The sequence below is a fragment of the Tamandua tetradactyla genome, chromosome 3, assembly GCF_023851605.1.
Source record: "Tamandua tetradactyla isolate mTamTet1 chromosome 3, mTamTet1.pri, whole genome shotgun sequence".
Taxonomy (NCBI): domain Eukaryota; kingdom Metazoa; phylum Chordata; class Mammalia; order Pilosa; family Myrmecophagidae; genus Tamandua; species Tamandua tetradactyla.
In genome coordinates, this window is record NC_135329.1 from 118,934,970 (window position 1) to 118,959,954 (window position 24,985).

At 42.5% G+C, this 24,985-nt stretch overlaps 1 protein-coding gene across 6 annotated transcripts in view; it reads left to right on the top strand.

Annotated features, from left to right (window-relative positions):
- The window catches only part of KIF5C (kinesin family member 5C), a 154,145-nt gene that overhangs the window by 102,533 nt on the left and 26,627 nt on the right, over window positions 1-24,985 (top strand). For 5 of the 6 annotated variants that reach the window (XR_013172754.1, XM_077153748.1, XM_077153749.1 and 2 more), the window contains exons 12-19: window positions 3,312-3,487; window positions 8,318-8,386; window positions 10,016-10,222; window positions 12,363-12,509; window positions 16,871-17,059; window positions 19,321-19,438; window positions 21,499-21,575; window positions 22,622-22,731. Coding sequence is in view for 5 of the 6 variants with exons in the window: in XM_077153748.1 (XP_077009863.1) it covers window positions 3,312-3,487; window positions 8,318-8,386; window positions 10,016-10,222; window positions 12,363-12,509; window positions 16,871-17,059; window positions 19,321-19,438; window positions 21,499-21,575; window positions 22,622-22,731 (1,093 nt within the window). In the remaining variant the exon portion in view is untranslated. The remainder of the gene's footprint in view (window positions 1-3,311; window positions 3,488-8,317; window positions 8,387-10,015; window positions 10,223-12,362; window positions 12,510-16,870; window positions 17,060-19,320; window positions 19,439-21,498; window positions 21,576-22,621; window positions 22,732-24,985) is intronic. The other variant, XM_077153750.1, reaches the window with a different exon arrangement.

Here is a 24,985-nt window from a genome sequence, read left to right on the forward strand (position 1 = left end):
TGGGGGCTTCTTCGGAGACTCAGTCCACTGCAGTGCAGGGAATATTCTCGATTAACGGTGCTCAGATTGCCATGGAGACAGATTGCCTGGTGTCAGGCCTTGCACAGTGTTGGGAATTTACAATCCCCAGTCGTGTTTGTGAGCTGGACAGTGTAGTTACCAGGGATACCTCTGAAAGTCATTTTCTCGGTCCTTTGAAGGGCGGCAGTGTTTGGAAAACCAGCTTTTGGCTCCTCTCTGGGCAGGTGCTGTGTTCTCCCACAGATGCCTCCTGCTTTTGTTCCTGCATGTTGCTGCTTTGTTCTTCCTGGTCTGAATGACCGCTGCAAAAAATAATCCTGACTGCCTGACCTTTTAAATATAAACTGAGACGAGCTCGTTAATTAGATGTAGGTTTGTGGGGAACAGGTTGATGCTTTGATTCAGAGAATTGTTCACGGGAAATCAGAAAGTCTGCTCTAGTTTTCATAGATTATTTTAATAATAATAAAAATAAACCTGAGCAAGACTTGTGTGACTATGTTATATTGCTTTTTATTTTCGTAACTCCAACCACAAAGGTATTGTGGAAACACTAATCTCAGAATAAGTAAAGAAAATAATTATTTGCAAAGCCTAAATAAGTTGAGAATTTTGCAGGGAGAAGAAGGAATAAGAGATGGAGTTTAAATGATAACACCTTCTGGGTTTTTTACATATACTGTCTTCATTCATCTTTAGAACAATCCAGTGATGAGGATATTATTTCCTCTCGTTTACAAGAAGGCAAACCAAGAGGTTAAGCAGGAGAAGGGCTTGTGATTAACTGGACCCATTAATGAATGGAACATGTCTAGTGTCAAGCCATGTCACTGGAGACATTTATGCAGAGTCTGGCTGATCATGTTCCGATGTATCATAGTGGTGTTTGTCTAGGTGGTTGGACCTTTATAATTTGGAGCAGTCCGGCCAGGCTTCTGTAATTCCTCAATGGAAGAAGAGGGCAGCTCTGGGGTAGTCAGGTCAGCCATCCAGAAGGTTTGAGCTGTGACTTTTGGCTAGAACAGGTCACTTGCTGTTAGGTTGTGGGGCTTTGTCCCTGGCCTCTGCCCTCCTAGATGAAATATGCACAGGCAGCTCCTAAGCTCCATCACCGTTATACTGTTTCTGGCCATTTGGAACCAAGAACACAGGGAATATGTCTCTTCCAGATCTTTTTGTGTCTTACCTCTGGATTTGGGTGAATTGCCATGTGGGTAATGAAATAATGAGACCATATTCTCACTGGTTTTAGGTCCAGAAATAGAGCTACAAATGTCACCCTTGTCATGCTTAAGCAGGATGGTCAAATTCATACTGCATTAGATTGTCCTGCTTCCCAAAATTTTAAGCACTAGAACGGAAGAATTAGAGATACAACCACGATCCAAGTAAGGGAAGGACATTTACGAAGGTATTAGTGTAGATTCCTCTGGAAAGGGAGCAGAATTGGAAGGTAGGGGGTGGAGGAGAACTTTCAGGGTCTGAAGTATACTCTATTGCTTGATTTGTTTATATTGGAAATATACCCTGGATTATTTCTGTTGCTGGTAAAAGGCCCGTATAAGTGTGTGTGGGTGTGTTTGAGCAAGAAAAAAAATATCTTATTAGGGATTGGAAATAGTCCTCCTTTTGTAGCCTGTAAATTTAGCAGGCTATGAAGAATATAGATCTTTTAATTGGAAGAAATCCAGTCTGTACACTCAGATTATTGATGGATGTTTTAAACCAGGAATTGGAACTGACTGAAATATTGATTTGGTTCAGGTTCAGTTCAAAGGCTATTGTGATATTGTGGTTTTGTTTCAGGTCAATAATTTTAGAAAAAGGTTAAGGAACAATGCAATCTAGCTTTGCTTTGGAAGGAAAAAGGGTTGGTTTGGTTTTGTATTCAGCATATTATTAGAGTTTATTCCTGGTTTTGCTTCAAGTTGCTGTTTCCAGTGGAACTGTGATACAAAAGTAGACTATTGAGTGTTAATTGTACTTGCCATGGAGGTCTATGGTATCATTTTGTGACTTATCAAGTGAGTTAATGGAATTGTAAGCAACAAAGGCAACCCCTGACCAAGTGCTTTGTTCCTATTAAGATAAATGTTCCCAAGTGTTCTTTGGGTCCCAGTGTTCAAGTGGCTTCCCGAGGCATGATATATAAAGTTAATGAAGCCACAGGACTGGGTTCTGTTAGTCTGTCATGTTTGAGAAATGTTCTCTGATGCAGAGCAATTTTCCACAAAATGAATTTTATGGGCTAAGAACTAAGGTGAAGCTTGGAACATTGCAGATACTCAGATTGTTGCAAAGTGAGTGTGCAGTTGATGGTAAACATTGTGATGGGAGAGTATGTTTGGTTTTGTGTACTTTCCAAAAAGATATTTTTAGAAACTCAGTTGGGTCACATGGTTTTAATAGAATCCTTTTCATGTACTCTTTCTTCGCAAGGTGTTTTTCTTGTTGGGCCAGCTTGAGAACGGTACCTTTTTTTCTCAATTTTAATTTGCAGTCAAATTTGGCATTGCTTCCTTTGAAGGCCATTAACAAATGCTGCTCTGCTGTCAAAGAGGCGTGCACAGGGTGTCTGCAAGATATTCTAGATTGGCTGTTTTTTTCTTTCCTGGGACTATCTGACATCACAGGAAATTATTCTATTTGAACTTTCCAGCCAAGCCAATTAGTTCTGACTTCCTAGGGGTGGGAGGGTAGTGGAATGTGTGATTGTACAGGTCCAGGGAACCCCTCACTTCCTGCTTTAGATTTAGGGACTCTCAAATTAAGAGGGTTTGGGCCGTAAAGTGTATTATTAACAATGGTGAATTTGTCCCTTGATTTGGGTGTTTCTATTAATGAAACAGTAACCCAATTAATTGGCAGTTAGGGTGCCTCAGAGCTCTGTATCCTTATGCATCATTCACCAGAGAGAATATGAGTCTAATAAAGCCCCAGCATAACCTTCCCTAACAAAAGTGTATGCAAAAAATCCTGGGTATCTCTGCAAATTGGAGTGAAGAACTTTTGTGATTGATGGAACCAGCTGATTTAAGTAATGCATTGCAAAGGAGGGAGTATTATATAGTCCTATTCTTCCTGAGTCTAGTCTTGGTCAATTAACTATGACCATTCTAGTCAAATAAAAAACAAACTGTAACTCTACTACAGCTCTTTATTCAGAGCTTTTTGTGTGTGTGTGTTTGTGTGTGTGTGTGTTTTGCCGAGAGCGACTATTTAGAACTCTTCCCTGAGGGTTGCATACTGAAGAGCTTTAATCCCCAGCTTTTCTCCTCTGTGCTTTGCAGGGGAGGCTGTGCCTGAAGATGAACAGATCAGTGCCAAAGACCAGAAGAATCTGGAGCCCTGTGATAATACCCCCATCCTAGACAACATTGCTCCAGTTGTTGCTGGCATCTCTGCAGAGGAGAAGGAGAAGTACGAGGAGGAGATCTCCATTCTCTACAGACAACTGGATGATAAGGTCTGGAACCGGACGTTCGCGGTCCTCAGTAGATCCTCCATAGGAAAAAAAACAGCAGTGGCAGGTCCCATGCCTATTGGCAGTAAACAGCTTCAAGTCTCATGGAGCTGATGCAGGGCTACGGACTGATCTATCTCCAAATCTATCATCTGTCTGTATCTATTTGTCTATCGGTTATCTATAGCTATCTCTGTTTTATCATTTGTCTATCTCCATCATCTTCTATCTAATCTGTCTCTATTCTGTCTTGCAAATACCTACCCTAGTTCTTCGTTGTGCAGACTCAGGGAACTTTATTCATGTGGAATGGAAATTTTCATGGAAATTTGGCTGGAAAAATTGGGGTATTGGCCAGGATAGGTAGGGAAGTGCTATTTAGGGTCTCCCCTTGTAGACATTGGACTGGCTTACTACAGCAGAGTGCGAGCGTGTGAGTATGTGTGATCTTTAATTCTGCCTTTTCTGGACCTATCCCTCACCTTTTGGAAATGCCAGCAGTAGCCCTGGTTTATAACGGCAAAGGTGGCGACTCCGAAAACTCAAGTGTGTACTTTAATCACGCAGCTCTAAGGCCCTGGGGTGAGGAGCCAGTGGTAGCAGGGGTGTGTGATCTGACGGCTTCTACCCTGTCAGTGAAGCTGTTTTCAGGGGCATCCTCTTGAAAGCAGTAAATTGGACATGCTGATTGAAGATGTCCAATTTTACAGCAAACTTCTGGGACCCAAGTAATTATGTAAATGCACAAGTTGGAATAGAGGAAAAGAGACGTGGGAGAACACTGTGTATCATTCATCCCCAATGAAGGTCAGGTTAGGAACCCCAGAGACCTGGGAAATTGAATTTATATTTCACACGATGTGGGCATATTGCCCTTGGAATATTCTAAATCCTTTCAGTTCATTTCATCAAGGTTGCTGATATTTTTAGTCTGATTTAATCTATTCTGCCGCAGTTCTCTTAGAGTGCTTGGGGACACTCCCGACTTGGATGAAACAGCTTTGTTATGTGAACGTGGCCATTAATCTTATAGGCCTCTCTCTTTGGGATGAAGCTCAAAGTCTGGTATCACCTTTACAAGCTGAATGTGACTGGTTGCCTTAAGGAAGCTAGTTCTGCTTGTTTGAGACTCTGTAAGTGCTTTATAACCACAGTGATAAGCTGCCTGGCTCTTCTGATAACACATTTAATAAGGTAATCCACACGTGAGAACTGCTTAAATGTCCTTCACCCACCAGGTGCATTGTTACCCTTCTATTTCTACCGAGGTGTTTGACACAAAACCTTAACAAAGTAAAAGAAAAGGGAGATCAATAGTAAGTTAACAGTGATTTGGGGAAGTTAACCAGTTCTTGATTTCCCCGAAGAAATGCTATTGTTAACAGTAAAGAAGTTTATACTGTATTACAATAAAAAAAATTGTTTCTCATTTTAGGACTGTTGGATCCATTTTAGTAATCCTCAGAGAATCCTGGAAGAGGGGCGATACGCTGCTTCTATGTTCTGTCCTCTATGAGTAGATGTTTGTCATGGTCGGAATTGCTCTCCATTACCTCAGTAGCATAAGGAGCCTTCATTGATTGGAGAGAGGCTTCAGAGAAGTTTGAATCCAGCTCCCAAATTGTAGCAATCAGAACAGCTCAGAGAGATGAAAATTCCATATCCTGGAGCATTCAGTTGGTAGCTGGCAGAGCTAGTCCCTGAGTCTCTATCTGTCTTCTTATTTTCATTTAGTGTATGCCTTGGAAAACCCTGTAAAGCACACATTTCTAGGTTGACATTTGTGGTCCTTCACAGGGTGATGCTGAGAGCCTAGAAGCCTCTATCTTAGAGAGCACTAAAACTATTGGTTTGACCTTAGGAATTCTACCCATGGATTGCCTGATTATGTCTTCTCAGCTATTATTCATTTTTGTGCTCCTCTCAAAGGTTCTAGAAGGTATTTCCAATTTTTTGTATGATGTAGGTGGTTCGATATTTCTGAGAATTCAAGAGCTAGAATAATGTCTTCATAGATCATAAAATGTTGGAACTCAGAGTATCTAGGTCTAGATGAGAAACTAGCTTAGAGTGGCTGCATGACTTATCCAAGTTTACATTGCCTGTGGGTAGCATAGCTGGAATGATGTGTTTCTGACTCCCAGTCCAGTGCTCATCCCCTTTGGCCTTAGCCCTCTAAATGAGGAACTTGCCAACCCTCAAGAACCTATGTTGAGTGTAGTGGGAAAAGAAAGACATAGTCCCAGTTGATTCCTCTCCCCTCTGGACTGTCTTTCCAGAGTTCTAAGGACAGGTACTCTCCAAAGCGCCCCAAGTAATACACAAGCATGCATTTTGGAGTCAGACCTGCAGTTTTGTAATGCTGAGACCTGGGCTGATGAACTAGTCTGCTGAAGACATTTTTCTCATCTATAAAATGGGGACCATATCCATTACTTCAAAAGGTTACAATGGAGGTTAAAAGTTTCCAGATTATAGCAGATGCTCAATAAATATCAGTGTCCTTCTTTTCTCTCTTTTGGGTTCTGTTTGCGTAAGGGAGAAGCCACATCATATGTGGTATTGAAAGGGTGGTGGTGCTGGGGTGGGCTGAAAGCAGAGTTATAGTTGAAGAAATTGGCTTTTGACACTGTCTTCATCTCTTCTTCCTGGTGTCTGCTCTCCTATTGCAGTATACAGTAAGTCCGCTGTACAGTAAGTCTATGAGAGGGATTCAGTTTATGTGGGAATATAAGTTGAATCTTATTTCAATGATTAAAGTTAGAACAGAAAACTCTTTACCATTGAAAGTTTTCCGGTGGCCAGTCGATAACACAGTTACTTCATGTATAAGAAAATTCCAGTGTAAAAATACTTTCTGAAAGTTGCTTTGAAATCTATTATCCCTGGGCTAGATCTTAATGGTGGCCATTAGTGTAAGTGTGCTTCAGCATGGTCTAAGAGATGCACCCACGTGGGTAGACAGCAGGCTGCTTAGCACACCTGTTCTGGAAGTTTTTACAACATCACAATAAACTACAATAATTCCTTAGAGAGGTTGCCTTATTAATGGGCAAATGTGGTTTTAGAAATGTCTCTGGTACAAAGTGACTCATGTTCTTATAATGCTGTCCCTATTCTTCCTACCTAGATGGGACTAGGGGTCCTTCGTTCCTCCTTGTACCCCAGAATCACGACATCTTGACCTGTCAGGGAGGGAGCCTGCATCTTCAGGCTTTGCAGTGAGCACAGTATAGAAGAGAGGGCTCACGCCATCATTTCTGTTCTCTTGTGATTTGGTTCACTGTAGTGGTTGCCTGTATGTCCCAGGGGAGGAGATGGTGTTAAACTCCTTGGGTCTTTTGTGGTAAGTTGTTTAATATTTATGTGCTGAGGAAGAGAAACACAAAACTGTCCCTGGTGACAGGCTAAGTTTATAAGGTGGAAGGGAAAAATATGCCATAGAAAACAGTCTCCTAGTTGTAGAAGTACTACTGTCTGGCTGTTTTGTTCTGGTCTCATTTCCCTAATTCTCTTGCCAGAAATCTAATTTGGGGAGGAATGTCGTGAGTTTTTTGCAGAACCATTACAGAAATATTGGTGTAAAAAGTTCAGTTAGAAACAGGAACTCCTTGAGGTCAAAAGATGTTGAACACAAAGGAAAAGAAATACAGGCCCTGTGACACTGACTTTAGGATATTCTTGCTCCATCAAAAGGATTAATTTGTGACACTGAGTTAATTTGATTAAAATGTATGCATACACACAACTCCATATGCTAGGGTCATCCCACGGAAAATTGAGGGTCTGTGACCCAGGCCCTTGAGTTTTACCTCTGGAAAAGGTAGAAAGAACAGGTGTTTTTATGGGCTACTGATGAAAGCACCTGGTCAGGACTTGGCACACAAAGGTACCCAATAATACTGAACTCAGTCTCACACTGCTTGGGGTTTAGACCCTAAAGATGTTATGAAATGGGGTTTGCTCCCTTTTCTAAAGGAGAAACAAGTGGGAAGCCAGGTTGTGGTTCTTCACAAGCTGTGCTTCAGCATTTCATTTGAAACCGTGATGATTATTGCAGTGAAGGCTGAGTATCTCCTGCTGTCAGGCAGCCGGCCGCCCACTGCTCACCCTCTTCGGGGGCGGGCGGCATCTAGAGAGAGGCAGAGCCGCTGCACAGGGCAGGCGGAGGCGGGCAGGGAACCCCGGCTTTTGTGGCAGCAACATCTAGTGGCCGAAAATGAGAGCGTATTTGCTCGGCGGGAAGAGCTTTTCTCACTTCACTGGCAAGCTAGAAAGTAAGCACTGATATTTCTGTACCCCTTGGTAAGAAACTTAACTTCTAATCAAGAGAAATGTCTGCTAATACCAAAGATGAAATCTCTAGCAAATGTCTTTTTAACCAACAAAAGCTCTCTGAGTAGAACGTTTGAAGTGGCAGCATTCCTGACAAGGGACAATGTATTTGACAAGATTTGGGACATTAATAAATTGTAATAGAGAAAGTTAGATATTCACTTTCCACCTAGGATTTTATGTTAAAATCTCTGGTTTGGGAGGGTGATCTCCAAAGTCCCTTTCTGTTTCTAAACTCGAGATCTCTTGACTTGTGAATGAGTGGGGTTTGGGTTGAATGTGTAGGGTATATTCCTGGAATATTCAGATATTTCATCTGCTTAGAAAGGCGGGTGAAGAGCCATCCTCTGCGGAGGTCCGCCACCCGATTCCCTTCATCTTATTAGCAAACTTAGAGCTGACATCCTCGTGTCTGACTGTCGACTGGAAACCAGGATATCAAAAAATGACATAACTACCCCACCCTACCCCACAATGAAACATGATGTTTGGTTTCAGGATGATGAAATTAACCAGCAGAGCCAGCTGGCTGAAAAGCTAAAGCAACAGATGTTGGATCAAGATGAGGTAAAGACTGCAGTAATTTTTTTTTCTGTGAAGTTTGTTTATTACTTTGTTGTTGTTGTTTGTTCCAGAAATTCAATTCATAAAGAGTTTTTTAAGAAGTCATTGAATCATGTGAAAGTTTCTTGGTGGATTGTCTTTTACTGCATGTTTAAAGCTGATTTTCAGTAAATTTAGAAAATAAATTTCAGACTTTGTAGAGCCCTGGGGTTGCGAGTTAGTAGCTGGTCCTTGAAGAGCAGGGTCAGATGAGGCTGGAGTTAGGCAAGGCTGATTCGGTCTCATCAGATCTAGCGCCTAGCACTCCTGTTGCCTGCCTTGTAGTCTCCTTTGGCTTTGCAAATCCTCAAGCACAGGTCTTTGATATAGACCGTGTTCTCCTGCTGTTCTATAGGAAAAAACAAAACAAAAGAGGGTAGAAGGAGAGGAAAGCAGAAAGGAAAGGAGTACAAATGCTGCATAGCACATAATGGATTCACTCAAAAGGAGGCACTTGGTTCTACTGTCTCCCTAAAGACATCCAATTCTTGAATAAATGTCTTCATTGCATTGCATTTTGCCAAATATTTTACAAATAGGAACCAAGGAAAGATGTGGCCAGTCTATCCAGTGCAGGCAATTAGTCATTTTCTTGCTGAATGCTACCTAAGTATTCTTTTCTTTTGTGCTTTAGGGTGCCCTCTGCTTCCTTGCTCAAATACTATGGATTGGATCAAACAATGCAGTTACAGTTTATGGCTTCAATTCATGTCCCCAACCCCAGGCCCTCCCACTGATATAACTGACTCTGTAATCATTTCACTCCTCTTCCTCTTTGTTTCTCCTCACCTCTCCAGAGCAATGATTATGTCCCCTGCCCCAACACTCAGTGGTAGGGAGAAAATGTATGCCCTTTGCAAGTGGCTTACCTGTATTTAATCGACTTCCATTTATTAGTATTTCCTGCCCTTTTCCTCCTATTTCCTTTCTATCTCCTGTATGAAAAGGATTTACTTTTTACCTCTACCTATGAACTTTCCTTTTTGTTACAGTTAAAACTTTCAGTATTTTTTCTTTTTCTATACTTTGAAGACAATATATATATTCATTACAGAAAAATCAGAAAATATCATGGGCACAAAGATAATGAAAGCATCCATAAAGCCAGACATTCACTTTTAACTGTTTATGTTTGCATACATCCTTCTTTGCATCATTGGTGAATGTTAAGAAAAAGTGATTGACTATCTTTTTACACTGTTTTGGTTGACACCGAAATTGACCTGTTTACACAGTAAATTCATGATAATATTTGAAAAGTATTGTTATAGTCCTTGAAGACAATTCTCGACCTTTGTTTAACATGTGAAAAAAAACAGTCTGCTACAAGGTGAAATGATTTTGATTGTGTACTTAATTTAAGTTAAGCCTACACAGGTTTATAATAAAAAAATAAAGGAAACAGATTTTTAACATGATAATGTATTTTTTTTTATTTAACATCTGGACCATACAATGAGGTTTCCAAGTTATCTTAAGCCTTTCCAACATGTTTTTTTTTTTTCCCCTTGTATCTGTTTCTTACCATTACTTTATTTTGACAGAGCTCAGGATATAAACATTCACTGGTTCTATGCCATCTCCTTTCCCCAGCTTCTAGCGTCTACAAGAAGAGACTATGAGAAAATCCAAGAGGAACTGACACGTCTCCAGATTGAAAACGAGGCGGCCAAAGATGAGGTGAAAGAAGTCCTGCAGGCGCTGGAGGAGCTGGCTGTCAATTACGACCAGAAGTCCCAGGAAGTCGAGGACAAGACCAGGGCCAACGAGCAGCTGACGGACGAGCTGGCCCAGAAAACGGTTGGAACATTTGGGTCTAGCGGGTGGGACTTCCTTGGCGCCTCGAGATGTGTTCCTCCATGCTTGTGCTTGTCCTGATGTTTGCTGACAGAGGCTATCCTGGAAGGCGCTTACTGAGTGGTTATCCACGGTTAGACTCGGATGCCTTCTCTGCGGGCCCTTCAACAACTGAAATGATCTGTGTGCCTTTTTTCCACTCACGTTGGAACTGTGTATCACAACTATTTTATGTTCAGACGATTGGAACAGTTAGCAGGGAGGGCTCCTGGAATAGTCAAGAGAGTACAGGCTTCACAGCCAGAAAAAAGCATAGTTAAAATTTTTGATTTTACTATTAGTTCTTAGTTGAGACTTTTAAACATATTGAGTCTTGGTTCCCTTCTCTGTGAAAACGACGATCATAATATGCTCCTTGCAGGCAGGAAGATTAGTGACAGCTTATATACAACGCTTGTCGCAGACCTGCACACATGCTACAATCCCAGGAAATAAATGTCAACATGTCATTTTTAACAGGCCAGAGTGGGAGACCCATGGGAGGTATGGACTTTGCCCTTCTTGCTTACAGCCTTCCAGAAATCTATTCCCTTCCCTCAGCTTCTTGTCCCAGTTGTCCTTTCAGAAGTCTGGGGTGACGCTGCCCTCATTTGTTGTTTGCTGTTTTAAGCCAGTGCTTCAGTCTGCACATCTCCTTATTTTCACATTCCCCCAGTGAGAGAGGCACTTCTGCGCAGGGAGTTAGTTCATGGCGGCAGGGCCAGCAAGTGCTTGGTGACATGGCTGGCGGTAGGTTGTGTTCACTGTCCTTTCCATGTGGATAATGGGCTGTGGGGCAGCTGAGTGCATGGATCTTGCTGCCCTTGGCACATCTGTCCAGTGGCCTGGCATTATGGGATGGTGCCCAGCCAGCCTTGTGGAAAACATCCAGACCTCCTGGGCAATGAGCAGTGGCATATGGCGCAGGAGAGCTCTGATCTGCAGACCACGGAGCTGATGGGAAATGCTGCTAACGCCATAAATCTAGCTGCATGGAGGAAGAATCTTGTAATGGTCTCCCAAGACGGGAACTATTACTTCTGAAGACTGTTGGAATAAAATAAAAGCAGCAGCAGTAGTGCCAAAAATATAGCTTCACTTAAGAAAGGAGAAGACAAGATCGTCTCTGCTTAGTGTTTTCTATAGGATCCTTTTAATTAGTCCTTGGGTATTATTTCTCAAAACAAGGAAACATTTTCCATTATACAGTTCTCATCATTCTTTATTTTCCATCATACCAAAGTACTGCTAGGCTGATGTAGAGTACTGTTTTTAATCAGATCATTAAAAAGTACTCTAGTAAAATAGCCACCCATAGAAGAATTGTATAAATGTCTTTGCATTAATGTCTGTAGCTTTCAGAGTAAGGAAATTATTTTCTTTGTTGGCTGAGTCCACCAGATAAATAGCAGGACACCAAAGAACACTATTCAAATGATATTGAGAGTTAATGTAGATGCTTAGGAATATGTAACTTTTGGTAACATACATGAAAGATGGAAAAGAAATGAGTTTGTGAATGTTTGGCAAGAAAATAGCACTTCTGCTGTATATTAAGAAGCCATTTATTGTTGAACTTGACTAATGTGACGAGATGAATAGTATTCAGTGAGCCTCACTGTGAAGATTAGAAGGCTTTCTAAGTTGTTTCCTAAACTCATTAATATTCCTCTGGGCATCCCAGACCCATCTATTCTTATGAAGTGGTTTGTGGTGCACGTTTGTTTAGAAATGGAGGTGGGGATGCTTGTCAGGTATGTTTAGACCCTGGAGATGAAACAACATCTGTTAGATAAGAAAATGTAATTGAGTGTTATAAATCTAAGGGCTCCTTTTTTTGGCTTTGTTGATTTTTAATACCTTCCTTCACTGACCTGGAAATAGTCTTCTGATATATGGATATATAACATATTGGCCAAGACAAGTTCCTGTTCTTATTAAAGAATGTAGAGCTGGTACCGTAGCTTGACTTAAAAAGGACTCTTTAAATCTCATGAAAATAAGGAAGAACTTTATCCTACGCTATGCTGTTATTCTTTGCAGTGCTGGGTATATGAAACCAGTGGTCAAACCTTTTAATTTGTTGTTGAAATTTGTTTTTCAGACCACACTGACAACCACACAGAGAGAGCTGAGTCAGCTACAAGAACTTAGCAACCACCAGAAAAAGAGAGCCACTGAGATCCTTAATTTGCTCCTAAAGGACCTGGGGGAGATCGGAGGAATTATTGGCACCAATGATGTGAAGACAGTAAGCCAGCCCTTCGTTACTCTCTCTGCCTGCCTTTAGCATGGTGTGGTTAGTTGAGTCTCTGTTTCATTCTAAGTATCCAGTGTGCAAAGTGCTTTGCATCTGCCGCATGCTCAGAATATTTGAATAAATGGACAGCAGGCTAAGGGAATGACTGGGGTAAGGAAGAATAGCGACTTATTATCCAAATCTAGGGGACATCTTCACATTTTGATTGAGTTTAAATAAATTGGTGTGCTCCTGAAATTTATTTCCCAGTGTCACAGAAGTTGAGAATTAGATACCGGAAGCAGTAGTTCCAGTCTCAGACTTGTGCTTATCTTTTTCTGTGAGAACCTAGAGGAGTGAAAATTCTCCAGCTGGTCAGTATCATTAGGAAAGCTTCCACCTGCAGGTAATGGGGTTCTAACATTGGTTTATGTTGGAATCCAGTTCAACACTTAAGAAATAAACGCACATTTCCTTGTTCGCAATTTGAGAAGTCTAGAAACTGGCTGTTCTGGGCGTAATCGGCATTGCCTGTGAGCCTGCTAGAGCTGGAGTCCTAGGCCCCACCTCAGACCTCCTGATTCAGGGTTTAGCTGTTTTACTTTAAAAGACTGAATTCCACATCAGTCTGCTCCCTGGGAGCACTCATGTTGTGAATTGGATTGTTAATTACCAGAAATGATTCCCCAGATTACTTCTGTCTATAGACCATTTCTGGGAGCTGTCGAAAGCCCTTCTGGATGGTTTAGCAGATCTAGGCAGAGGGTGTAACTTTTATACATACAAACTGTATCATTTTTTCCCCTGGAACCTCTATTGTTTGAATGAATCTCTCTTAGCACCAAATTCTCAGGTACTATAGGGTTAATCCTATTAAGCTTCGGTTTGGTGATTTTAAATTTGAGGTTTTAATTCTTAGCATACGCTGGTGTTGAGCAATAAATTCTGACGTTAGAATGATTAAACGGCCCTTGCAGTATGAAGGGGGATTTGATTTATGGGAAGTTGGTGCCTGCTGCTGATAATGAAAAAAGAGGGTGTTTTTATGCTAAGTTCTGAAATAGAGCTGATGAAAAATGCTAATGAAATCAAGGAGTGTCTGGGTGCTTCAGCATTAAAAAAAAAGAGAGAGTCGTTGCCTTTGGGAATCTGAAGTATGATTGAGGTTATTTTTGAAAACTCAATTGGATGTTTTGGAGATATTTTTGGATTTCAGACATTGGGTGCCCTAGTTAATTTCATTGATAACTATTACTTACAAAGCATGATATTCATAATCATTCTGTTTTTCTTCTTATGACTCTAATTTAATCACTGGGGTGATAAGAACTATAGGACAGAGAGTCTGACTTTGGGCAAGCCACTTTATTTCTCTGGGCTTCATTATCCTAATTTGTAAAATGATAAGATGAACCCAGATGTTCTCATTGGTTGCCAGCTCAGAAATTCCATGAATTGTAAATATATTTTTTAGATTTGTCATTAAGAGTACAGATAATAGTCTTATTGGTTAAGATGATCCAATTTGATATGATAATTCTTTTGAGCTAAAGAAATGAACAGATCAAGGAAATTTTTTTCAGCGCTCTTGTATTTTGGTTCCTACAATTCTTTTTAAGTTCCCACAAGGTTGTTGATGGTAGTACTTGGGGGCAAGGGGCAAAGACGGCGTTTGGGGTCTCTGTCAGTCCTCAGTTCTAGTATATAAGAGACCTGAACAGTAGTAGGAAATAGAAAAACTCCTGTTCAGTTATGCCTTGAAACATTTCCAGAGTCCAGACAATATCTTGTTCAGTCAGTAAAACAAGGTGAGTCCAGCGTCGATTTTATCCAGGTTTATTAGCGAGCCTTTTCCTCCTTCCGTGTTCCTATGTCCCAGGTAGTTGAAAGCAAAGATTTCTAGAAAGTTTGCCACAAACTGAATGCAATGTTGAGGCCAAGTGAATGAAATAAATTCGATTTGCTGCCTAAGTTTCTTTTGACCTGCAATGACTTCTTTTAGTCCCATTCTGACTTTTTGGCCTTTGTGAACATTGACATCACTGATCTATGACTTGGCCTGAAATGGCAATAATTACTCACCTTGCACACTCTGTGCTCGAGAGAACTGGGGTGAGGTGGGCGGCTCCTTAGCTAGGCAGGGTAGAGGGGTAGAAAGCGCATTGCATGCTTTCCCCCTGGATTGCCCGTTAGTCTGGGATCATACGGTCTGGAGATATTATCACACCCGGGGGGAGTTAGGAGTACCATTTCAGCAGCAAAGTCTGATTATTCTTTTTGAGATAACAGTGTACTTGTATTACTGGAAACTTTTGAACCTTAAATAACTAAATATATCGACTCTACTATGGTAAGAAAGCTCTCATTGAAAAACAGTTTGTTTGGGGTATTGTTTTTTCTGTCAAGCATGGACTCAAAATCTCCTATTAGGCTTATGTAGGATGAGACGAGGTTCCAGAAGTTATGGCTCTGTTCTGGAGAAGGAATGTCCAGCTCTCACAAGGAGGAAGCCCATAGTGTATATATTTTGTTCTTCCCCAACTCACATGGAATCGGTCAAGGAAGACAGCGTTTCCTATGCTTAAGGACAGAGGATGGACTGGTTCCTTCCCGGTGCCCTTTTGTTGGTTCGGTGACCTTCTCCCACCAGGAGCTTGTATAGGTAGTTGTGATGCCAAATGAAAGAGCTGGCTGTCCCTTACCTTTACAGGAGCTGGACAAAATGCAGGGTCCCCCAGGTCAGGCTAAAGAGTGTTTCTCATCCTTTCTATACATAAAAGAAGAAGATCTAAGCTGAACTAAAGACTGGGGCTTCTCCTCCTCCTTTATCTTAATGTTGGTGGATTATAAAAGGAATGTAATGAAAATGGATGTTTGTTGTCAGAAATAAAACCTTAGCAAGAGCCTCCATTAAGGTGGGGTCAGAAATTGATACTTGTGGATCTCTTGCTGTTGATGTAGATTTTGTGCTGTCTTGGTCGACACTGGAGTCATTTAACAAATACTGCTGTATTATGCGGGGAATGATGACACCAAGTTACATATACACAAAATAGTCTAGTATGCTATATTTGCTGCCAGTTTTTCAGGTCTGATATTTGATTACATTTTCCCAGCCCTCAAATGAGGAAACTTGTTATGTATAATATAAAATATATATAATATATAATGAGTTAATGACAGCAATAATAACAAAAGTGATATTTATAATACTTTATAAATATTCACTTTTGTTTATAATATTTTGATATTTATAATACTTTATAAATATTATAAAGTATAATATTATAGCAATAATAACTAAAGAAGTTACAATGTAGAACATCATCAAAAAAATGTAGTTGGAGTCATTGCCTTCCAATCAAAAGCAGCCTGTGTTCACTGGTTGGGTTCTGGATTCTCCTGCAGTGCTAGGCTGCCCTCTGGTGGTTAAGCAAAAGTATGCACATAGTTCCTTGGCTCATTTGGTCACTTGCCTTTCAAGACCAGGTTTGCATCTGATAGATGGGTTTCTATCCTAAGCACCTTGCTTCAGTTTTGTTTCTGGCAGAGCTCAGAAACTTAGAACCCATGTATATATACAATGATGCTGGCCACTTATCCTCCAAAATCTGGATTTGGACCATTGGGCCGAGATAATCTTTAATAAAGAGCTAGATTTGTGCCTGCTTGGAAAGGCCAGGTACGAAGAGACAAGGAGAAACAGACTGAGAGTAATGAGAAAGCATGCGGAAAACCTTCACCGAGAAGGGCCTTTGATAATTACATGCTCTGATCCGTTAGGTTTTCTGTTTAATTGAGGACTTATAGAAAATCCTTTTCATTATAATTCTTGCCTATCAGAAACATTCGCGGGCATTTGATTGCTTCTCTGCCTGAATGATCAGACTATAGAGAACATGAATGAAATTTTGATGTGAATTATTATAGTGATTTCAGGGCCACATTTAGGAAGTCTCAGCCTTCTGCCATTCTAAAGATGAAAGCGCTGAGATGTTGAATGGAACTTCTGTTGATTCTCAAACACCACTTTGAAATTATCTTTTTTTTTATCTCCAATTTTTTTTCTGTCAACTTTTCCTTCCCTAAAACTCAGTTGTAATGAAAAGTCTGGTCAATTGAGGATATTTATTTAGTAGAGGTTTTTAATTGAAAGCTTTAGCCGAGGTTTCAGAGAACTTGGGGTTCAGTGGAGAACCCCAATTGAATTGGGGTTCAATTGAACTTGGGTTCAATTTAAGCTTCAAATCCCGTGATTAGAGATTCTTAACCAGAAACCGACAGATCTCTTGTGGGTCCCTGGACAGGTTTTAGAGAGCCCATGAACCCCGGACACTGAAGGCACATGTGCGTGTGTTCTCTGCTGTGCTTAGTTGGCAGACGTGAATGGCGTCATTGAGGAGGAGTTCACCATGGCCCGCCTGTACATCAGCAAGATGAAGTCGGAGGTCAAGTCCCTGGTGAACCGCAGCAAGCAGCTGGAGAGCGCCCAGGTGGACTCCAACAGGAAGATGAACGCCAGCGAGCGGGAGCTGGCGGCCTGCCAGCTGCTCATCTCCCAGGTGGGCCCCTCCCTGTTTCACACACTGTCCTTGTGAGATCTGCCTCCTCCGTGCTCTCTCTGCGCTGCTGGGGATTTGTGAGTGGCTTCACGTAAGACTCATCCAGGGTCTCCCCAGGTAGTGACAGCCCTGGTTTCTCCTGAAGGCTGGATTTTATTAGTGAATTATATGAATTACCTTGAATCCTCTAATCCTCTTAAACGGGTACACACACACACACACACACACACACACACACACGCACACACACACGCGCACACACACACATAACAAATGGACAAGACTGGGTGGAATCTAAAACTTATATTGATTGCCTCATATTTTTAAACTGAATATCAGAAAACAACAAACTCCACCAGCAAAGGCAAGATTCCTTTGCCTTTTAATCTCTACCAGAAGTCTAGCACTAAGGAAAATCAGAAACAACAATAACTACTACCACTGGTGCTACTGGTAGTAGCCATAGAAGGTAACATTTTCTTGAGTGTTTACTACATGCTAAGTGCTTTATAAAGTGCATTATCTTACTCGATTGTCAGAAAACGCTAGTAGGCAGGTTTTGTAATTGTTCCTGTTTTTCAGATAAGGAAACATGCTTAGAGTAACTGTGCTGTCCAAACTCACACAGCCACCGAATGGCAGAGCAGAGCCTCACCTCAAAGAGCCCAAGTCTTCAAGGGCTTTTCAAGCCCCAGGTCACATGTCATTTGTCAATGAGGAAGGCTGCTCTGCTTCCCATTGAAAAGCCATTTCATTTCAGTAAGGTGGTTCAAGAAACAGAACCCAGTTGCTGGGTTGCCACTGATGCCCGAGCTTGGCATTTAGGTTTGAGGTTTCTGGGATTGGCCCAGTATGTGCTGCTCACGGGCTAGTATCAGGCACTGAAAGAGCCGAAGTCATTTAGGGGTAACAGGCACCAGCATGGATCGGTGCATCAAATAAAATACTGAGACAGCAAAAAACACACCTCATTCTTGTATGTTTTTAGACCTAATGTATTCATAGAGACGTCTCCAACCTCCTTCCCTCCCACCATAACAATCTAAGAGATACAGATTTTAAAATGAGGTTCTGTTTTATAACTAACGTAATAAGCAAAATGTATTGAGTTTTGGTAATGATGGTAGTGGTGGTAGCACTAAATTGTATATTTCAATGTGGTTAAAAGGGGAAGCATTAGGCTGTATGTATGGTACCAAAATATGAATTAAAACCAAAAAATAAATATTGAAAAAGATGTTATTTAATGCTGGTGTGATAGTGAAATTGGTTATGTTCATACACTGTTCATAAAATTCAGATGTTCCTTTTGGAAAGCACCTCAGAAATCAAAAGCCATAGAAATGTAAGTATACTTTGGTCCAGGAATTTCATTTGTGGTATTTTCCCCCAGGAAATCGTTAAAAATATTAAAAGCTTATATGTAAGATGTCGAGTACAATATTATATACCATATAATGTCAATAAATTACTCAAATATTTATTGATAGACTAATAACAAAGTTATGCTAGATAATAATATTATGTGGCTATTATAAAAAATTATAAACTTGGCCATTTGGAAAATATGATTATATAAAGTTAAGTGAAAGTAAAAATGATGAGTTGTGACTATGCTATGCCTTGCAACTTTGTAGAATTTGAAATCCTGTAGTTAAGAGCCAGAAATATATGGGGGTGATAGAGTGATTTACGGGTGAAATTTGCACCATCATTTTTGGATTTGCTTTACTCTTAGACATTTCTTGTAATTTATAAAGTTGGGAAGAAAACTCCTAAAATCAGGAAATAGTGCCCCTCACAGGGGTTGGGGATAGCTTCCTAGGAGAAGGGAAATGCAAATAGTAAGTCCCTGAGATAGGGACAGAAAAGGGAAAGAAGTAATATTTGTGTTATTAAAACAGAATCCGAGGTATGTGTTCAAAGGATTTGGGCGTTGAGCTGAGCACTAGACATTTCCTAGCTCTTTTCTCTCCAGCACACTCTGTTTTCTAAAACAGCGAGGAGGAAGACCAGTGTGGGCTTTGGAATCTCACATAAGGTGGGTGGTGAGGAGAGGGTCTTCTCCATGAGGGATGTATCCGTGTCCATGGGGAAGCAGGTGGAAGGAGCCGAGCATGGGACATGCCCCTGGGGTGGTGTTACTGAGGAAGGGCTTCAGAAACCCACCTCTGCTGCAGCTCCCACCAGACATTCTAGGGAAGCCTGAAGGACTGCTTGCCAGTTGCGCACTCTGATTTTATCTGTTTGCTTGTTTAAAGCATGAAGCCAAGATCAAATCGCTCACAGACTACATGCAAAACATGGAACAGAAGAGGAGGCAGCTGGAAGAGTCCCAGGACTCGCTCAGCGAAGAGCTGGCAAAACTCCGAGCCCAAGGTAAATATTTGACTACTTTGCAGGTGTCAGACTCTTGGCCGAAATTACCCTCTTAGTTGGCTGGAATCATGATGTTGCATTTTGCTCAATGAAAGCATCTCTAGGTCTACAGTAAACAATGGCATAACTGGGGGAAAAATTAAGAGGAGAACTCACTAGAAGATTGCCCCCACTCTGAATCTGTCACTCTCCCCATTTATTCTCTCTCGGTATCCCTGGCTTTCAAGTCAGAATCCTCTCTCTGCTCCACCTGCTGCCTCCAGGCACTCACCAAGGCCTGTCCATTCTACTTGCAGATGCCCTCTTGTTCTCAGCTCCATCCTCACTGCCACTGTCTAGGATAATGAAGGCCACCATTGTTCTCTCTCTTTTGCCTGGATCATGGCCACAGTCCATTTATCTCAGTGCTCCACCCCCAGTGTTCTCCAGCCTGGCCACCCTGCTGCATCCCACACATCATTCTGAAATTCAGATCCCATCTCATGCTTTTAACCCTTCCACTGTGTCCCGAAAGTCTGAACTTTGACCAAGTTCACTTTTTGAACAAGCTCTTCTCTTTGTGAGGCAGCCTCCTGCCTGCCTTTGCCTAGGGCAGTGCTTGATACATAGGCATAGAAAGCACTCAGCTAATAGTAAATAGAAGTAGGAATTGAAAAGCTGGGATGAGAAAGGCAGAAACTAGAACAGGAGGGCTAAGAAGGTAGCATCGTGGTGCAGCTGCAACATGGGTACTGTGGGTTGCAATGTAAATTATTACTGTCATCAGAAAGCACTTTGAAATTACATATTAAATAATCATAACTTTTTTTCTACCCTTTAATCTTCAAGTCTCAGATACTCATTGCAGAATTATTTATATTTGTAAATAGGGGGAAGCTACCTAAATGTCCAACAGTTAAATAAATTATGGTACATTGTTTAATTGAATTATTTTTCATATTGGAGATGAAATACATGAAGGCTCTGCTGTAGGGCTTGCACTGCCAGTTAAAAACTAATGTGTACTTGTATTCCAAGCCTTAGAATTAGTATTTAAAATGGAAATAGTTTTGGTAGGGTAGTAGGATTAATGAGGGTTGTCTTTTTAGTTCCTTTATTGTGGTTATATGGTTACTGGTTCAATAAATAAACTTTGTTTAAAATGCTAAGGTAAAGAAAGAGAATATATCCTTTCCCATTACATATGACCTTGCTGTATTTTCTTCACCTGGTAACGAATGAACATCAGAAATAGTGAGCCACCAAAAATTTGATTTGGAAAAAAATTTTACCCTCTTGTACATGGTTTCTGCAGTGCTGCCACTGAGTAGAAATAAGACAGAGGTGAACAGACCTGGATTAAAGTGGAATAGACTAGAGAAAAAATGTAATGGGTTTACTGTCACTGCCTTAAGCCATTTCGCCTCCCTGCCCTGCAGTTGCCCCGCCCCCTGCATCCCTGCACTTGGTCAAAACTGTGAACTGGAGCCCCCTAGAGAGAGGCGGGCCACATTGCAGCCCTGCCCAAATACAGAGCCTTCCTGTTTAATCCTAAAGGTGTTACTTTATATTTGTTTCCCTTACTTATATTGTGAGAATGCGTTTTCCTGCTCCAGGTCCTTAGAGAATAAACAGCTCACCCATGGGAGGTAAACTGGTTCTTTCTGGAGCTCTAATTGAGGTGTGGATCCAAATACCACCAGCATTTGCTTAGTGCTTTATCTACAGGGCATGTTTGCACACAAACCTCAGAGGCCGGGTGGGGAAACAGTCCCCCTAGAGATGAGCCGGTTGTCTCGCGGGGTGCAGTTCTGGGGGGCATGCTTCCAGCTCAGCGCCTTTCCCGGTACAGCCGCCACTGGCTGAGATGTCCTGCCTGACCTTTAGGCAAAAGTCTGTCTTCCAGGGGCCTGTTCCTTTATCCGTGGTTGTTATTGTTGATGTTTCACCCCCCGTTGCCATTTTTCTTTCTTTTTAAAAAAATTTTTACGTTTGGGTGTGAGTCCTGCCCATTAAATTTTTACGTTTGGGTGTGAGTCCTGCCCATTAAATCTTAAATCATCACTTAAAATTTAAAACAGAAAAAATGCACGAAGTCAGCTTCCAGGACAAGGAAAAGGAGCATCTTACCCGGTTGCAGGATGCTGAGGAGATGAAGGTGAGTGTGGAGGTCCTCCCACCAGGCCGGGGTGCATTTGGACTGACCTTCCTTGTTCTTGGGAAATCTGTCACCTTCCGAGAAGGGGAAGGCGGTGTGTGGGGACAGGAGCTGCTGGCCTCGCAGTGCAGTTTTCCAAGTGCGACCTGGGTGAGAGATGAGATAAAGATGAAAGTGTCCAGAACCCCTGGGGTAGGCATAGATGCTGGCCGTGTTGCATTACTAGCTTTCTCTTCTCCGTTTCTGATGAAGAGGGAAAGTGCAGCACCTGCAGTCACTGCACGGGTACATGTTTGGGGTTAACTTTGGAGAAAATGTCCATCTCTTCTTTGAATGGCAGAAAACATCTCTCCCCGGCACCTTTTTAAGAAAACACCCCAAGTACAAGTTTCCACCTTAAACATCAAGGTCTTGTTTTAACAGTAAATGAAAATGCAGGAAATAGGCTGTTTAGGTGAATAAAAATGGGATATGAGAACATGTAGAATTTTGAGAACTCCGACTGCAAACCTCATTGAGGATAAATCTACAGCTTAAAGCATTGCCCAAGGCATGTCCCTCCTCCAGCCAGCACAGTCAAATAATCCTCACCTTGATGGGCTCCTCTCTTGCTTTCAGTGCTGTGGTGATAAGGTCTCCTCTGGGCTTCTGTGGGTGGGAGGTGGGCTACTGCCTAGGAACTCGCAGCTCACGAGGCTGGGCTGAGGTCACCTGCATGGTCAGGGGCCCTTGGCCTCCGATCGCCCTGGCTAGCAAAGCCAGGCTCAGGGGAGCCATGGAAGCCCAGAGAACAGTTTTTTTTTTTATTAGTGGACCTATTTGCTCCCAGGGCTCACTCAGTTTTATATAAACTGATCCTTGCATTTTGTTGTCCCAATAAAGCAAAGCTGGGTTCTGGGTTGCCCAGGAGCCAGAAAACACCCCCAGTTCGGGGACCCGACTTCTGAGAGATGTGGGGAAGGGGGTAGAAGCAAGTCCAGGGCTTGTCACAGAGTGGGCCGAGTGCCAGCAAGCAGATGACATATTTCTGTTGGCCTGGGTTGCAGAAGGCTCTGGAACAGCAGATGGAAAGCCACCGGGAAGCTCACCAGAAGCAATTGTCCAGACTTCGAGATGAAATTGAGGAAAAGCAGAAAATCATTGATGAGATTCGCGAGTGAGTTGGCAATGGGGGCGGTGGGGTGGGGGCTGTCAGCAGAGGGCCCTGCTCCCCTCACCCTTGGCACGCTGTGCCTTGCCCTGGTCCCATCCTCCTGGCAGTGCATTGGACTTGGCATTTTGCTTCTGAGGTCTGCTCTCCCATCTGGAGCTGAGCCCCTGGGGCTCCAGCATGGCAGGTGGCAGGTGGGTCCAGCTTCCTTTCCTGGTCCCTGCAGGGCAGGATCATGCTGGTGACTCAGCTGGGCCAATCAGGCCTCAGGAGATGGGGAGAATGTCTGCATGAAAATGGAAAAAAAAAGCAAACTGGCCCTGAGGGGTTCTCATGGGTTAATAAACAAACCAGAGAAGGCAATCAGAGCCTGCCTCCTCCTCGTCCTAGCATACCCACAAGTAATGCAGAACCACTGTCACGTGGGTGTCCTTGTGGCTCGGCCACCTGCAGGGTATCACTGCACCTTGTCTCTGGTGATCCCGGGCCCTGTGTGCAGCTCCTGCCGTGTTGGCTGGGAGGTGTCTCAGGGAGCCGTCCTGAGGCTTTTGTGCCACGGATCCCCTTGGTGGTGTCTGAATCCCTTTGCAGAATGTTTTCATACACCCAAAATGAAGGATACAAGATGGCAAGGAAAACCAATTATATTGAGGTACAGCTCCATCTACTCACTTCTTCAGGTTCCAGACCAAAGCACCCCCCCCCCCCCCGCCCCTGCCCTTTCTATAGATGAAGAAACAGATTTCTCTGTGGAAAGTAAGGTTAAATGATTTACTTAAGTTCATGCCACTAAATAGGAATGCAACTGGGGTTAGAGTTTAATTCTCCAGACTACTGATCCAAATCTCTCTGGAGTGTATGTGAGCTGCTCCCACAGGGCATTTACATTTTGAAAGAGGGGAATAGCGGTAACAAGTAAACCATGCCAAAGTGCTGCAGTTGGGCTTTGAACAGACCGTCCACCAAACCAAATTGCTTAGTTTGTCTCCCCCCTTCTCCTTCTGGGCCCCCTCCATGCCGCCTCATGTTGTATGTTCCCCTTCAGTTTTGCCTTACACTCATCATTCTGATGAAACACCCTTAAAAGGGTCCACTAGAAGGGGAGGTAGGTGGAGGGAAGGTAAGAGAGGGAGGGTCAGTAAGCAAATTGGTAGGTGGGAAAGCTTCCTTCCCCAATCCCTTTCACGCGGACTCTGGGTTTTCCTTCACTTGATGTACAGGCTCCTCCCCCATAGCCTTGTAGGCGGGGCCACACATAAGCTTTCCGTACACTTGTGTAAGTGCTCAGCGAGGGACCCCAAACAGATGGTGAACTTCTTCTTTTTTTTTTTTTTTCTCACGTGGGCAGGCACCGGGAATCAAACCCGGGTCCTCTGGCACGGCAGGCAAGCGTTCTTGCCACTAAGCCACCATGGCCCGCCCTGAACTTCTTCTTGCAGCAAACCCTGGTCTCTCTTCTTTCTTCTCTGTCCCACCTCCTCAAGGGCTCCACGGACTGGGAACTGCCTCTGTGTCAGTCGGGATTTGGGGTTTGGAAGATCATTTTTTCTTATTTTCATTGGGCTGCTGTAGCATGGTACCATAAACTGGATGACTTAAACTAAAATTTATTGTCTCATGGTTCTGGAGGCCAGAAATCTGAAACCGAGGTGTCGGCACACCTGAAGGGGAAGATCTTTCCTTGCCTCTTCCTAGCTTCTGGTGGTTTATTGGCAGCCCTTGGGGTTCCTTGGCTTGCAGCTGCAGCAGTTTGGTTTCTGCCTCTGTCACATGGCCTTCTCCCTGCCTGTGTGCCCAGTCATTCTGCAATAAGGTCCACCCCACTCTGGTATGACCTCACGTTAACAACTAATTCCATCTGAAATGACACTATTTCCAAATAAGGTCACACACTGAGGCACTGGGGGTGAGGACCTCCTCGTGTCTTTTGTGGGAACAGGGAATACAATTCAACCCATAACAGTTTTCAAATATGAAACCAGAACATTAGACCCGAGAGGAGGTAGAATTAAGATTCTCTTGATGGGGCCTCTCTTTCCCTGTTTTAAAATATCAGCCGTTTTTGCTTTTCATTATTTTCCTCCTGATGCTCTTACACAAGCAGGCTATAAATACATCCTCAAAGCCTTATGTTTCATGCCTCCAAGATGCTCCCCAGAAATTAATCTTCACTCAGGCAGGGAAGAAGCTGTGAGATTGTTCTCTGATCCGTCAAAATCCTCTAGAATTGCCACCTTGATTGCACAGATCTAATGGGGTT